This window comes from Podarcis filfolensis (assembly GCF_964270895.1).
Source record: "Podarcis filfolensis genome assembly, chromosome: 8".
NCBI lineage: Eukaryota > Metazoa > Chordata > Lepidosauria > Squamata > Lacertidae > Podarcis > Podarcis filfolensis.
The window spans coordinates 59,597,454-59,611,154 of record NC_139611.1 but is presented as its reverse complement, the minus strand read 5'-3'; the positions used below and the strand labels follow the sequence as shown (position 1 = coordinate 59,611,154).

At 44.3% G+C, this 13,701-nt stretch overlaps 1 protein-coding gene across 12 annotated transcripts in view; it reads left to right on the top strand.

Moving 5' to 3' along the window:
• CSMD2 (CUB and Sushi multiple domains 2) overlaps window positions 1-13,469 on the top strand; it is a 486,383-nt gene extending 472,914 nt beyond the window's left edge. For all 12 annotated transcript variants that reach the window (XM_083625414.1, XM_083625410.1, XM_083625416.1 and 9 more), the window contains 8 exons: window positions 879-1,058; window positions 2,251-2,316; window positions 3,324-3,485; window positions 4,743-4,855; window positions 6,404-6,491; window positions 6,930-7,062; window positions 7,473-7,651; window positions 8,525-13,469. In XM_083625414.1, the coding sequence (XP_083481540.1) occupies window positions 879-1,058; window positions 2,251-2,316; window positions 3,324-3,485; window positions 4,743-4,855; window positions 6,404-6,491; window positions 6,930-7,062; window positions 7,473-7,632 (902 nt within the window). In that variant the 3' untranslated portion in view covers window positions 7,633-7,651; window positions 8,525-13,469. The remainder of the gene's footprint in view (window positions 1-878; window positions 1,059-2,250; window positions 2,317-3,323; window positions 3,486-4,742; window positions 4,856-6,403; window positions 6,492-6,929; window positions 7,063-7,472; window positions 7,652-8,524) is intronic.
• The last annotated feature ends 232 nt before the right edge of the window (window positions 13,470-13,701 follow it).

Genomic DNA, 13,701 nt, shown 5'->3' with positions numbered 1-13,701 from the left:
ATGTCCACGTGTTCCATGTCCAAGCACCTTCCTTCCTTCCTTCCTTCCTTCCTTCCTTCCTTCCTTCCTTCCTTCCTTCCTTTTTCCCTGGTGCTATCCCTGTGAAAACCCGCTCTTTAATGCTGAATCAGAACAAGCAGCAATTTGGGCTTTCCGTGGAATTGTTTTCAGAGATAAAGTGTGGATTTTCATGTGGAAAGCACTGGGGCAAAAAAAAGTGCTCAGACACAGAGCTCTGAAGCACAAATCTGTGTCTAAAAACATGGCACAAAAGGAAATAGGGGTGAGATCTAAGAGGTTGCATTTATCAGAGGGTGTGCTTTAAGCCAAAGTCTTAAAGTCCATGTGCTTTGTGGCTGAGCAACACATTGCTCTGGCTGAGGCGGTAGGCCAGAGGCAGCAGCTTTAACCCCAGAGCTTACAGAGATTTTTGGTGCAATACCACTCTCTGGCCATCCACACTGGCGGCGCTGAAGTGCAGCTGCTCCCTTACCTGCTAAGCTGCCATGATGGTTCAAAGAGTAAAGCTATTGTACCCTGCTCAGAAACGACATCATTAAGTGGTATATAAATAATTAAAATAAACAAATAAGTTTCTGAACCCCACTACCAGAGACCCCTGGCATCTTACAATGAGCACCTCTGCCTGACTGATCTCAATAGGACCGGCTTAAGCAGCTAAATCATTTTTTGGTAAGGGGGGAAACTCTAACCAATGGGTCATTTGCAGCTCACAGGACCTTCCCATCCAGCCCAGCAGCCTCTCCTACTGGGCCCTCCTGCTCCTTAGAAATAATGCCCATCTCCATAATTGTGTAGAGTTTATGTAGGTGTAAAGTGTGTTGAGTTTTCAGGGTACTCTCTTTGTATAATTCTAGCTCACACTTGCAAGGAGCCAGAAACCCCATCCCATGCCAACGTGGGCGCTCTGGACCTGCCCTCCCTCGGATACACCCTGATCTACTCTTGCCAGAGTGGCTTTTACCTCACCGGAGGATCAGAACACAGGACCTGTAAAGCAGATGGCAGTTGGACAGGGAAGCCCCCTATTTGCCTTGGTAAGCATTCTGTGATGAGGCTGAAATTTGTCCTTTGCCTGCAGACTCAGAGAGAGAGAGAGAGATCACAAGATTGCATTTACATCCTTCACTATCCTGGCCATTCATTCATTCACTCTTCCCCCCCTCCCACCACACACACCCATTACACCACCCATTCTTGCCTCTGGCTCCACCCAGTGCTGGGCCATGCATCCCCTGACCTGCAGGTTACTCAAAAGATATGGGCATCCATGGTCCGAAAAAGCTTCCTTACTCCTCCCATCAATTGATCTCTCCTCTGTGGATTTGGCTAGTCCTTAAAAAAAACACCATTTAAGAAAGGCCATGTCTTCTGACATAATTGAATTATGCACTGCAGAAAGAGTTACTTTCTATTGCCTGCCATACACATATCACCACAGGGGAAGAAAATCCTTCGTCTTGTCTCTCCCCATTCAGTGTTGCTTGCGTCCCAATCGCCAAGAGGTGAGAGACTCTAGGTGTTCCACCGCTTTCCCAGGGTTCAGTTTTCTTGGAATGAGGGTCAGTGAAGACTGTGGTGTCTGTAGGATATGCTTTCATATACACATAAATATAGCTTGAGCATAAGATAGAAGGGCTCACAACATTAATGCCTCAGCAGATCTTGCTTCCCCATTAGATTTCCAGGGAAGCCCCATGTCACAGCTTTGGGTCCAGCACAGAGTAGATAGGCCTGTGTCTCCAGCTTCCAGCACCAGCCAAAACTCACAAACCAAAAACTAACTCCTAGGATGACTTGATGCCCAACAAGGTGTGTGCAGAGGACATGACTATCCCCCTCCTGGAAGCATATTCAGTTGTCACTATGACAATATCCCCTCTTAGCTAACTTAGCTGATGAGGCCGGTCAAGACCACCTTGAAAAAGGAACTACTTTTACTGATTCAGCAAGCTAAGCTCCCTCTTATAGATTCTAGACCTCACTGGATTACAGAATCACAGGCCTGGAAAGGTACCCAGAGGTATCATCCAGACTGACCCCAAAACCTATAACAACAATTTTATAGACCTCTACCAAGAAAGCCCCTGTAGTCTTTCACCTAACCCTTCCCACCCCAACAATGTTCCCCTTTATTCAGAAAGGTCCTCTTGTATCCTCACATGTTCTGGCAGACCTGTGTGTTGCGCTGCTTAGAGAGCTGACCTTTGTTTGTCTCTTTTTTCATAGCGGACATCCGTCCCAGTGGGAGACCAGTGGGCACTGCGAGGGACCTGCCTCTTCCCAAGGTGTCAGGTACTGCTTTCCTTTATTAAAACCTTAGTACCAAATTTAGAAAATCAGCTCAAACAAGAAACGGCACAGAACCCATTCCACTCACCCACACCCCCAACAGAATCAGTGCTTGCAAATTTATGCAATTGGAATCAAATAATTAACTGATTAATAGATCAAAACTCATTCCATTAATCAGCTAAAATACTTTAAATGAGTGCTCTTAATTGAAAGTAAAGGAAGATAAATTCACAGATAAATGAAGCTTTTTTTGCCCCATATGCGCATTAAAGTTGTAAGCACCAGTATAAACTCTGTGCTCGGTGTACTGAATGATCTCAGTGTAAGAGGACCAGGTAGTTTTAGTGAGCAATGCAAAATTAAAGGGTAAGCCATCCCTTCTGCTATCCTGAACCATATCCTAAGGCTTGAGTCCTATTTGCCCCATATCAATATGCCTTATAATAATTCCTCTAAGTTATGTCTCTGCAGATTTCCTAGCAACCTTGAACCCAAGTGGTGAGCAAAACCCTTTGTGCTCATAGATATAGCTCTGAAGGGATGTGTCATCTGCACCCTTTGCTAGGCTGCCAACATTTTATAAAGTCCTGCTTGCCTATCCTTGTGCTCCTACTTCACTTAGTTCACTGGGAAGGGCTGGCCTAGGGGTGCTAACCAAATTCTCCTTAAGAACATAAGAGGCTGCATTTGTCAGGCCATTGGTCCACCTAGCTCAATATTTTCCACACTGGGCAGCAGAGACTCTCAAGGATTTCAGACAGGGGTATGTCCTAGCCTTACCTGGAGATGTCAAAGATCGACCTTGGAACCTTCTGCATGCAAACCAGGTGCTCTACCACTGAGTGGTGCCTCTTGCCCTAGTTGCAATGCACTCTGCATTCACACACCAAACCACAGTTCCATGGAAACTCCATGGACAGCTTCAATGAGTATGAAACTGAATGTCAGGCAATTTTGGCTAACCGTTGCCATCTTGTTGCAAATGTTCTGCCTTGCATTGTTCCTAGTTCCTGCTGACGTCTTTGCAAAGAACTCCTTTTGGAAAGGCTCTTATGAGTACATGGGCAAGAAGCAGCTGACTATGCTCTCTGTCACGAGTTTTGACCCGGTCACCAGTAAAGTCAATGCCACCCTGAAAGACCACAGTGGTGTGGAGCTACAACTGTCTGGTAGGTCAACTTCTGTATATCCTCATTTGCCACAGGTGATGTAGTCAGTTGCCCATCCATGTTGGGTAATAAAGTAGTGGAAAAATTCCATACTTCACTTAATTAGCACAATATGCAGTGTCCTACAGATTTGGTTGTAATACAACTCACATTATCCCTGACCATTGGCCATCTGGCTGTGGATAATGGGAGCTGCAGTCTAATAAAACATGGAGAGCACCACATTGGCTACCCTGCAGTATACAGTGTAGCAAATTAATGGTGTATTGATGGTGCCAGGTTATGGATAGAAGTGTAGGTAGCTATCTCCCTGCCAAAACAGGAGCAGCATTTGGCCAAGGCTAGGGAACCTGCAGCCTTCCAGATAGTGCTGGACTCAACTCCCATCATCCATTGGCCATGCTGGCTGTGGCTGATGGGAGTTGCAGTCCAGTTGGAGGGTCCACAGGTTTCTCATTCCTGCATCAGACCAATGAGGACCCAGAAACTGCCGCTTCCTTGGGTTCCTTGCAATAAAGTGTGTAGAGGCATGAACTGCAGTGATCCTTAGTCCTCCCTGCTCAGGCATCTAACCAACAGGCAAGGCAAAACAAGTGATCAAAGAGGCAAGCTGAGGTCAGCTTCCATATAATCAACTGAAAGTCTGTTAATGGTTAGGATTTTTTTGCTTCCAAGATGCATCGCTGCGCACTTACTCGCACTTACCTTTGTCTGATGTTTCATCACCCATCCACCTTGTTTGGAGTGAGCTTTTTGGAGCTCTTAGGAATTTCACCATTCTGAATAATTCAGTGCTGCCTGAAGACAGGAGCATCTGAAATAAAATGCATCTTAACTCTAACATGGTGCAACTGGAGAGTGCAAGTCCAGTGTGTGAAAGAGCTTGCAAGTCTTCTTCTCCAATATCACTGGGATATTACCCATCACTGTCACTTTCATTCTGTCTCTCTCAGGGCTTGTCCAGACTTTGGCTCATCCTCTGTCCAGAAAGCATGGGTCCAAGTTTTCCCCTTGCCCCACTACTTTTCCAGGGAAATCCCACTCCTTAGTGTTAAGTCAAAGGAAACAGAAATCTGGAGGAAACCCAAATTAATGTTTGTTCCAAATGAGCACTAAAGAGTGATTTTCCCCAGGGAAAAGCAGTGAGACAAGAGGAAGTGTGAATAAGTCCCCCCCCACACACACACACTTTTCTTTTTGCTAAGAGAAGGCACAAGCTCTTGAAGGACCAACCTTTTCATTGTATTCTCTTTACAGGTATTTACAAAAGAGAAGATGTCCACCTGCTCCTCCAGGTGTACCAGATTACAGGGCCGGTGGAGATCTTCATGAACAAATTCAAGAATGAAAAGTGGGCTTTAGATGGTCATGTAAGTATTAGCACAGCCCAGTATTGTTTGGCCCATCCACACATTACGCTTTCAGAATTTGTCTGAAGTGTTCCAATGGCAGATGTTTAGAGCTGCGGAGGGCGGGGGGTAGTAGGGATGGGAACAAGAAACAGCAGGAGCCATTGCACTGGGAGTCTGTAGAAGTAAAAGTCAACATAAGATTACTAATTGGAGTAGTGACCTCCCCCTAGTTACTATAGTTATGGAATATCCTCTCCAACACGACTCGCTGGATTCTATTCCACTTCACCAGATTTTTACCTCCTAATCTAGTATGATCACCAATGGTTTCCCATCATCTTAGAAAAAAAGTGATGTGGGATGCTGCAGGGTTCTGTCCTGGGCCTGGTGTTGTTCAGCATCTTTATAAATGACTTGGATGAAGGAATAGAGGAGGCACTCATCAAATGTTCAGATGACACCAAAGTTGAAGGGTCAGCTAATACCACAAAAGATAGAATCAGGATTCAATATGACCATAGCAGACTGGAGAACAGGACCAAAATTAACAAAATGAATTTCAGTAGATACAAAGATAAGGATATACACTCAGGCAGGAATAATCAGATGCACAAATATAGGATGGGGGACACCTGGGTTGACACCAGTAAATGTAAAAAAAAAGATGATCTAGGGATCTTAGTAGACTACAAGCTTCAGATGAGTCAACAGTGTGATGCAGCAGCAAAAAAATAATGAATTCTAGGCTGCATCAACAGAAGTGCCCAAATCAAGGCAAGTAATAGCTCTGTTCTATTCTGCCTCGGTCAGACCACACCTAGAATACTATGCCCACTTGGGCACCAAGTGGAAGCCAGTCTTTCTGAGGAATGGTGGAGGGAGCTGGATGTGTTTAATCTGGAGAAGAGGAGACTGAGTAGTAATATGATAGCAGTCTTCAAATATCTGAAGGGCTGTAACATGGAAGGCAGAGCAAGCTTGCTTTCTGCTGCCCCAGAGGGCAGGACCCAAACCAATGAATTCAAATTACAAGAAATGAGATTCCAACAAAACATTAGGAAGAATTGTCTGACGGTTAGAGCTGTTCAACAGTGGCGATCTGCAGGGACTCTTTAGCTCTGGTTCCGACATTTGTCTCTCTGACCAGTATAAGCATGAAGCACATTGACAGAGGAGAATCATGCATACTTAGTTTCTATGCTGGTCCAACCAGCATGAGCTGAATCAGTGCCCTTCGGGTGGCTGATTGAGCACCCGGACCCAACACTACACTTGAGCAGTTCCAACATTCGAAGAGACTACTCAGGAGGGCTGGATTTGCTTTCAGGATGAGCAACCTGCTGTGTGTGATCAATTCTCTTTGCTGTGGGCTCCATATCTTTGCTGTCAAAATGTGTCCTTTCATCATTTTTGTACTGTTACGTTATTTCGTTGAATAATTATTTGGGGGCTTTTGGAGAAAAAAGTCTAGCAATCTATGCTAAACCACCCTGCCGCCAAAGCCAAAAATCTTTATGCAATCAGAAACATGGGATTCTGCAGTTTGTTCCTCCTTCCCATACGCAGGTCACTCCAGACTCATCGAGTGGGACGTTTGTCTACCAGGGGTTTGTGCATGGCAAAGGTTTTGGGCAGTTTGGCCTGCAGAGGCTAGGTAAGTTATCCTGCCTTCATGCAAAAATCCTATTCTTTAATTTTTTTCTTGTACATTATTTTAATACCAGTATAACTATTATTTCTGTAATTTTTATACAGCAATGCAATGGGGAAATTTTCAGTTCAAGCTGTAATGTATAAAAGGTTTGATTCTGATTGGCTAGTAGAGGGAGTCTAGGCTGAGACAAACCTGAGTGTTTTCTAATTGCCACAGTCTTTACCTAATTGGTTAGTTTTGGCATTTATTCCCCTTTTTCTTACATATAAGAGTTTCCAGTTATCGGCCAATATTTTCTGCATAAGTTATGTGAATTGCGCAAATAACTATGCAGTAGTGGGCACATGGCGAGGGATGGGCCATCCAGACTCAGAAACCCCAACCTCTGTCTCCCAGCAAAGCATGGCGTGCAATTTAATGGCACATCTTCCTTTTCAGACATCATTGAACGAGATGCCGAGTCTATAGGACATCCATTTGCATCCAACAGCAGTTCAGTGGCAGCTGCAATCCTTGTGCCTTTCATTGCCCTGATTATTGCAGGGTTTGTGCTCTATCTCTACAAACACAGGTGAGCAAACCTGGGAGCAAACGGAGGGAGGCAAGAAAGCAAAATACAAATTTTGTATTGCTTTCCTATCTCTGTGTTTGTGTGTGTTCTTAACCAGTCTGCCAGTCCGAGTGGAGGGGAGAAAAGCAGAGAAAGGCTGCATAACCTTCCCTGTTTATTGTTATTTATTAATTGCTTAAATGGGCTTCGAAATCGCTTCCCTCCGAACTCTGTCCCTTTGTGCTGGGGAAAAGATATGGGCACCATATATCTTTTTACTCTGATCAGGGGCGGGAGGGATGCTTGCCTAAAGGAACTCCCCACGAAGAATAAGCAATACCTGATCAACCATGCTCAATCAAAGTAGCCTCTCTGCTGGCATGCCCTGCTAGGCCATCTTTGACTCCTCTTTTTGGTCTTGTCTGGTACAGGAGGAGACCGAAGGTGCCATTCAATGGTTACGCTGGGCATGAAAACACCAATGTTCGTGGAACGTTTGAAAACCCCATGTATGACCGCAACTTGCAGCCGACGGATATCATGGCCAACGAGGCAGAGTTTACAGTCAGCACCGTGTGTACTGCGGTATAGCACTTAACAAACCTGCGCAGTAAGTGCCGTGTTGTTCAGCTGTTCCCAGTTCACAAGTGATCTAGCGTTTTTAATTTGCAAAGTATTTGCTGGAGTTTCCCAACCTTGTTATTGGTGACTCAACATAGGCCAAAGGCTTCCCGGATCTGGGCCTCTGCATTAGGACACAAATTTCCAATAAATAGGGACAGGATGCCCAGTAGTGACTGGCAGGGCAGTGCAGATGGATTGCTGCATTGTCGACCTGCTTTCCTAACATTGTGCATTGTTGCTGCTTATCCAGAGGGAGAGGGGGAGGGGCAAGGCAGCAGGAGCTCAGTGTGGTGTGCATGCAGCAGCAAAGCCAATACAATGCTCCTGCCCACACTGTGCCAAGAGGGAATGATGTAGGGTGTTAGGAAAGCAGAGCAGCAATGCAGCAACATGGCCACACACAAATCCCACCAACTACTACTGGCCATACCATAAAACACTCTACTTCTTAAGCTTCCTCACAATCCCCATTTAGGTGTTTTTTTTTGTCTCCAGATGACTATACTCAGTGCTTGATGGAGTCCACGTTTGGTGTTACTTTTATGATGGTTTGTAGACACCTCAAGGTCTCCTTTCTATGGTAATATAGATGCAATGTAAATATTTTCATAAAGAAACGGCTGTTTTGGGTAAAATTACTTGGTTTATTTAGGTTCCACAAGGAAAAAAATGGTAATCAGATTTGAACATGACTGGACATAATTCACACCACTTTGGAATAATAAGCAGGCAGGGATTAGTTATAACCCTTTCTCAATTTTAGAAACATAGAGGGAATTAACAGCCAGCCCATTGATAGCAGGTTAACTCTTTTGTGCTGTGGATCCAGCCTTGCTTCTCGTTTTCTCTTCCTCTGCAGCATTCTCCAGGGACGGGAGTCTCGCCAGTGCCCGATGTTCCTCCTGGTTCATCTTTGCCCATGATCATCCCTCCCAGAAACGTTGGGGCTGTGGAGTTGATATGGTGCCTTTGAGTTGATCCAGAGAGAGAAAGAGAAAGAGAGTGACTGCCTTGCTGTTCATCACCGCTCCACATCCTCATTGCCTTCCGTTCTGCCCTGCAGCCGATAGTCAAATCAACCAAAGCACCCACTCCAGCCCTTGTGTTACGACTACATGGGAGTGGATCCACCAACACGTTCCCCCACCTCTGAGCCTTTTTCTAGCTGATTCTGGCCAATTTTAGAACCCAGAGACCAGAGGTTGTCCAGCTGCTTGTTTCTGGTTGATTATCGCCTTCTGGGGAATACATTGTGACCTGGTAGGGAAATATAAGAGCATTAAATTACCAGAGGAAGTGAAAGACATGTAAGATGAAGTGGCTGCATTGGGGCTGACGAGACTTCCTGGATGCAGAGAGTATGGGGCACAAAAGCACCCATCACATTGAACTAAAGCAGCAGGTTTAGCAAATGGAGAAATGGTTGCTTCATATGTGTTCATTCTCTCCTTCCTCCCCCATCTCATGTAGGTACTTCATGCTAATAGCCTACTTCAAGGACTGGAGGTTTCTGCAAAACCTGACACACACACCCACCCACCCAGACCCAACCCACTTCATTCTGTACTTTAAAATAACCTGTCAAGGTCAGCTGCTTGTCTTTGTTCCAGGTATAAGGCCAATTCGAACCCTGCCTTTTAAACCACAGCTGCCATTGTTGCTTTGTCCTTGCTAGCGTTGACAGGATTGTTAGAGAGTAAGGACCATGCCAAGGACCTTTCTTGGCATAGGGGATGGGCAGTCTTATTTGCACAGTTGTCAAAGTTGAAATCAAAGCATCTTTCCCTAGCTAGCACATTCATTGCAGGTCGGTCGCATTTTGCCAGCCCTTGAACTACAATATTTTGTCGCTGGGGAACAATTTCTCACAAATGCACTTCCCTTGCTTTTTTGAATAATGCCCTGAGGAATATGGCAACATGAGAGTCATTAAGTCCTTTTGGTTACTGTATGTGGCCTCACCAGTGTCTAACGAGACTAATTCATTTTGTTCTGACCCCCTCCCTCCTCATTTAGATTCCTTTTAGGGAAAAAGAGGCTGAGCCCCCACCCCACCCCACCCCCAAAATCTGTACCACCATAGTAGGGTTGCTCGGATTTCTTTTACATTTATTTCAAAAAATATGGCAAATACGTTTGCCTGCAGCATTGTGAAACTGCTCTCTTCTCCATTTTATTACATTCTGTGCTTCCTGCTGGAGTGCACAACTGCTCTACTGAAGTGAGAAACTGAACGAACCCACTTAGCCCCCATCTCTTGCTACAAGGACAGAATCTTGCACTACTAGTCTAGATTGGATTTTTACTCTTGGCAATAGACTAGAGACTTTGCATTCTCTAGAGCAGCACATTTGTCACATGCAGTCAGATCCATCTAGCTCAGTGCTGGTTACAGTAGTAGTCTGCCAAGGAGAGAGTTGGTTGAAAATATTCTCTTTGACATCTATTCACCTCACCCCCACACACATGCAGGAAATTTTAGACAGTAGAGGGATAGGTATAAATACAGCCCTGCAATGCCCCACCTGCAGTCTGAAGTGGTACAATCGAGAACACATGTTTGATGTGCCTCATCTACTGAGCAGCCATCAACAAGCGATCAAAGGTATATTACAGTTACCATTTGTGTAAACTAGGGTGGATGGGCCCCGTATTTTCCCAGACAAAACAAAATTGGGATTTGTGTAGGCATTTGGGGGATGGTTTAAAACTGGACTTTACTCTGCTTAACAAATTTGAGGCAAAAATCTGATTAAACTGGAGCATGCTTAAGTTATGTCCAGAAGATTCTAGATGTAATCCTGGATCCACCTGAGAGCATAGAACCATAAAATTGCAGCACTGGAAGGGATCCTGGGGGGGGGGTCATCCACTTCAACCCCCTGCAATGCAGGAATATCACCTAAGCAAAGCTTCACTTAGCATCCATGACAGGTGACCATTCAACCTCTGCAAAAAACCTCCAAGGAAGGAGACTCCACCACCTTCCAATGGAGTCCATTCCACTGTCAAGCAGATCTTACCATCAGGAAACTCTTCCTGATGTTTAGTGGGAATCACCTTTCTTACCAGCCTTTCAGGAGATTTTTGCAGTAGGAACTTTTGAACAGCAACCCCATGATAAGAACTCTTTGACCTTTCCCCCAAATAACGTCTTGTATAATTTCTACGCCAAACGGCTTTAGAATCCCAGAGGAAATTCAAAGTGCAGGATTGTTTTACTGTGTGCAAATACCATTACATTTTAAATCCCTATAAAGGAGCCCAGGTGTTTGCATTCTTTGCCATCCACCCCAATAAAAGGGAGAAACCGGCAGTGTTGACTTTCACCAGTATTGTTGGGTTTGGTTCATGCTTTCAACCTGGAAAGCATGCTTTCGTTGGAAGACGCCATTTGGTGATAGTTGGTGCCTTAACACACACAACCAGGTTTGGGCAGAACCAGGGACAGTAAAATCACAATCATGCCTTACCCTTTTTTTTATTTTTGCAGGGAACAAGTAGATTTTGAGTAAATTTTCAGAGAGCTAGTGTTGAGGACTCCAAATTACTTTTCACCCTTTTTATGTCAACAGAAAATATATGCTTTGAGCAGGAATGTAGCCTAATCAGGGTGAATGTGCACCTTCAACCCTTGTATACTTCTTAGCAGTCTAGCATTCTCCAAACACTGATTTGGTGATATATTTTTGTAGTAGTGCTGATTTCTCTGAGCTGTTTGGAACCGAGAGTGTGGGCAGTTCAGGAAGAGTAGAGTCAGTGTAACTACTTTGGGCATTCTGTGTAGAAGCTCCCATCAGCTGGGGACAGAGCAGAAAGGAGCAGCTTTCATCATAAGAAAGAAACAATTTGCACATAGAAAAGTACTATAGTGAGTGTCAAGAGAGAGAGCGCCAGGCTAGGGATCTTTCCCCTAATGCATAGGTTTCTACATGCAGGGCAGTTTGCTTGGTTTTAAACCAAGTAGTGAAATATTTTCATAACCATGGGAGGTAACACAGTACAGCTTGTTTAAAAGGGCAAATTTGGACACTCATTCTGCCATATTGAGCTACAACAAACCTTCAAATTTCACTAACTTTTCATGCTAAAACCCAAAGTCCCCTGCTTCCCCAACTGAAGCCCTAAATTAATGGTGATTCGTAGAACAGAATCATAGGGTTGGAAGGGGCCTTGTAGATCATCTAGTCCAAATCTCCTGATCTGCAAGGCAGGCTATAGATACAACATCATTCACAGATGGCTGTCCATTCTCCTTAAATTCCTCTAGTGAAAGGAGACCCCAACACCTCCTGAAGCAGTCTGTTCCACTCTGGCTTGTTACCATTTTTCTCCAGAGGACAATGAGTTAAAACTTCAGGGATTCTGGCTAAACTTTTGACATGGGTAACAGAGGGCTAATAATTGCATGTGGCAGTGCGAATGCTTCCAAACCCATCAAGCACCATGCAGCAATACCCCTGAAGTAGCATGTTTAAATTATTGTCTTGAAGGAACTTTGTTCCACTCGCCACTGTTGCCATCATGGGTTTGCTTCAGAACTTGCCTCCCCTCTCCCTGGCTTTTGGGTCACTCGGGAGCTACTTGGCCAAAGGCTGTGTTCTCTTTTACAAATTCACCTGCTCGCTGAACAGCATGGCCCGGGATCAGGGAGGATGGAAGCTGTTGTCCACCAACAACTGGAGAGTACCAGCTTCCCCTGCAATCATCATCTTGCATTCTCATAGGGATTAAAAGCAGGCGACCTTCTCAGCCTAGCCTGTACTACACTTCTGAAACTTGCTGAGATAATGCAATAGAACATGGTTTCCAAACCGTTCTTCAGGACTTCTCCAAAGTTCCTCAGGAAGATCAGCAATGGCGAGCAGCTTGCCCACAATTACTGATCTCTGGTGTGTACTAAAGGCATAGTCTCAGTTTAAGTGGTCAACAGGCCCTTGTGGACTGAGCTTAGGCCCCAGAACCCATTGCCACATGCAGTTGAGGGGAACTTAACAGAGCAGCCACTGTGAAAAGTTACCTTAAGGTAGAAAACTATGAAAACCACTGCCCTGGGAGGCTGGCTAGTATAAAGCTGCAATGTCAATGTTATTTCTTCAAACCCTAGGGCAGCCTTCACTAGCCTGGTGCCCTATGGATGTTATGGACTAAAACTCCCAACTGATGGGAGTTGCAGCCAAAAACATATTGCAGGCACTACGTTGGTGAAGGCTGACCCAGAGCAAAGGGGCCCCTGCTGCTGAGTATTCTCCCACTGAAAGCTTGATTCTTTTTTTATGAATTCCTTTTCTCTTATCAACGTGGGGGGGAGGGGGCAGAGACAGATACTTTTATGTCCCTGTTGCTTTTTTGAAAGCTGGACAAGAGATCTTTTCATTTTCAGTGCCCATTGGACTTGCATCACACAGTTTAACAGAAAAAAAATGAAGAAAAAAAAGAAAAAAAACTTTTTTGTACAGAGATATATTTTTATGAAATAAAGGTTTGTACAGTGGAGAAAAAGACACAATGTAAATTTTCTTTTTTCATTATTGTAGTAAAAAGTAGTGGAAGATTCAGCTTTTTTTGTAAATGTAATAAAATGTATAAATATGGTTTCCATTTAAAAAAAAGAAAAAGAAGGAAAAAAAGAAAACCAACTGTAAATATGTATTCTACATAAAGCTGGCTTGTCTGCAGTATATAACATTTTAAGTTATCCCGTCTCTGTATATGAGGCTTATCCTTTGTGTCTCAGCGTACTTTACTGAATTTGAGAGCTATTTTAAATTTTTGAATTAAAATAAAATATAAATTTTTGCATTGCTTTTCTTACATGGTGTATTTTTTCTTCCTCGTTCTTTTATGCAGCAAATATTCAGGGGTGGGCAGAAGTTAGACCTAGCTGCAGTCTGCAGGTTGACCACCTGATGCTTGTGGGCTGTTGGAATTCTTCCTAAGATTGCTGAATTAGCTAAACCATGGCCTGATCCAGCAAATACATCTCATGCTTTCAACAAAGGGCTTTTTGATGGACTCCTGCCTATGGAAGCCCAT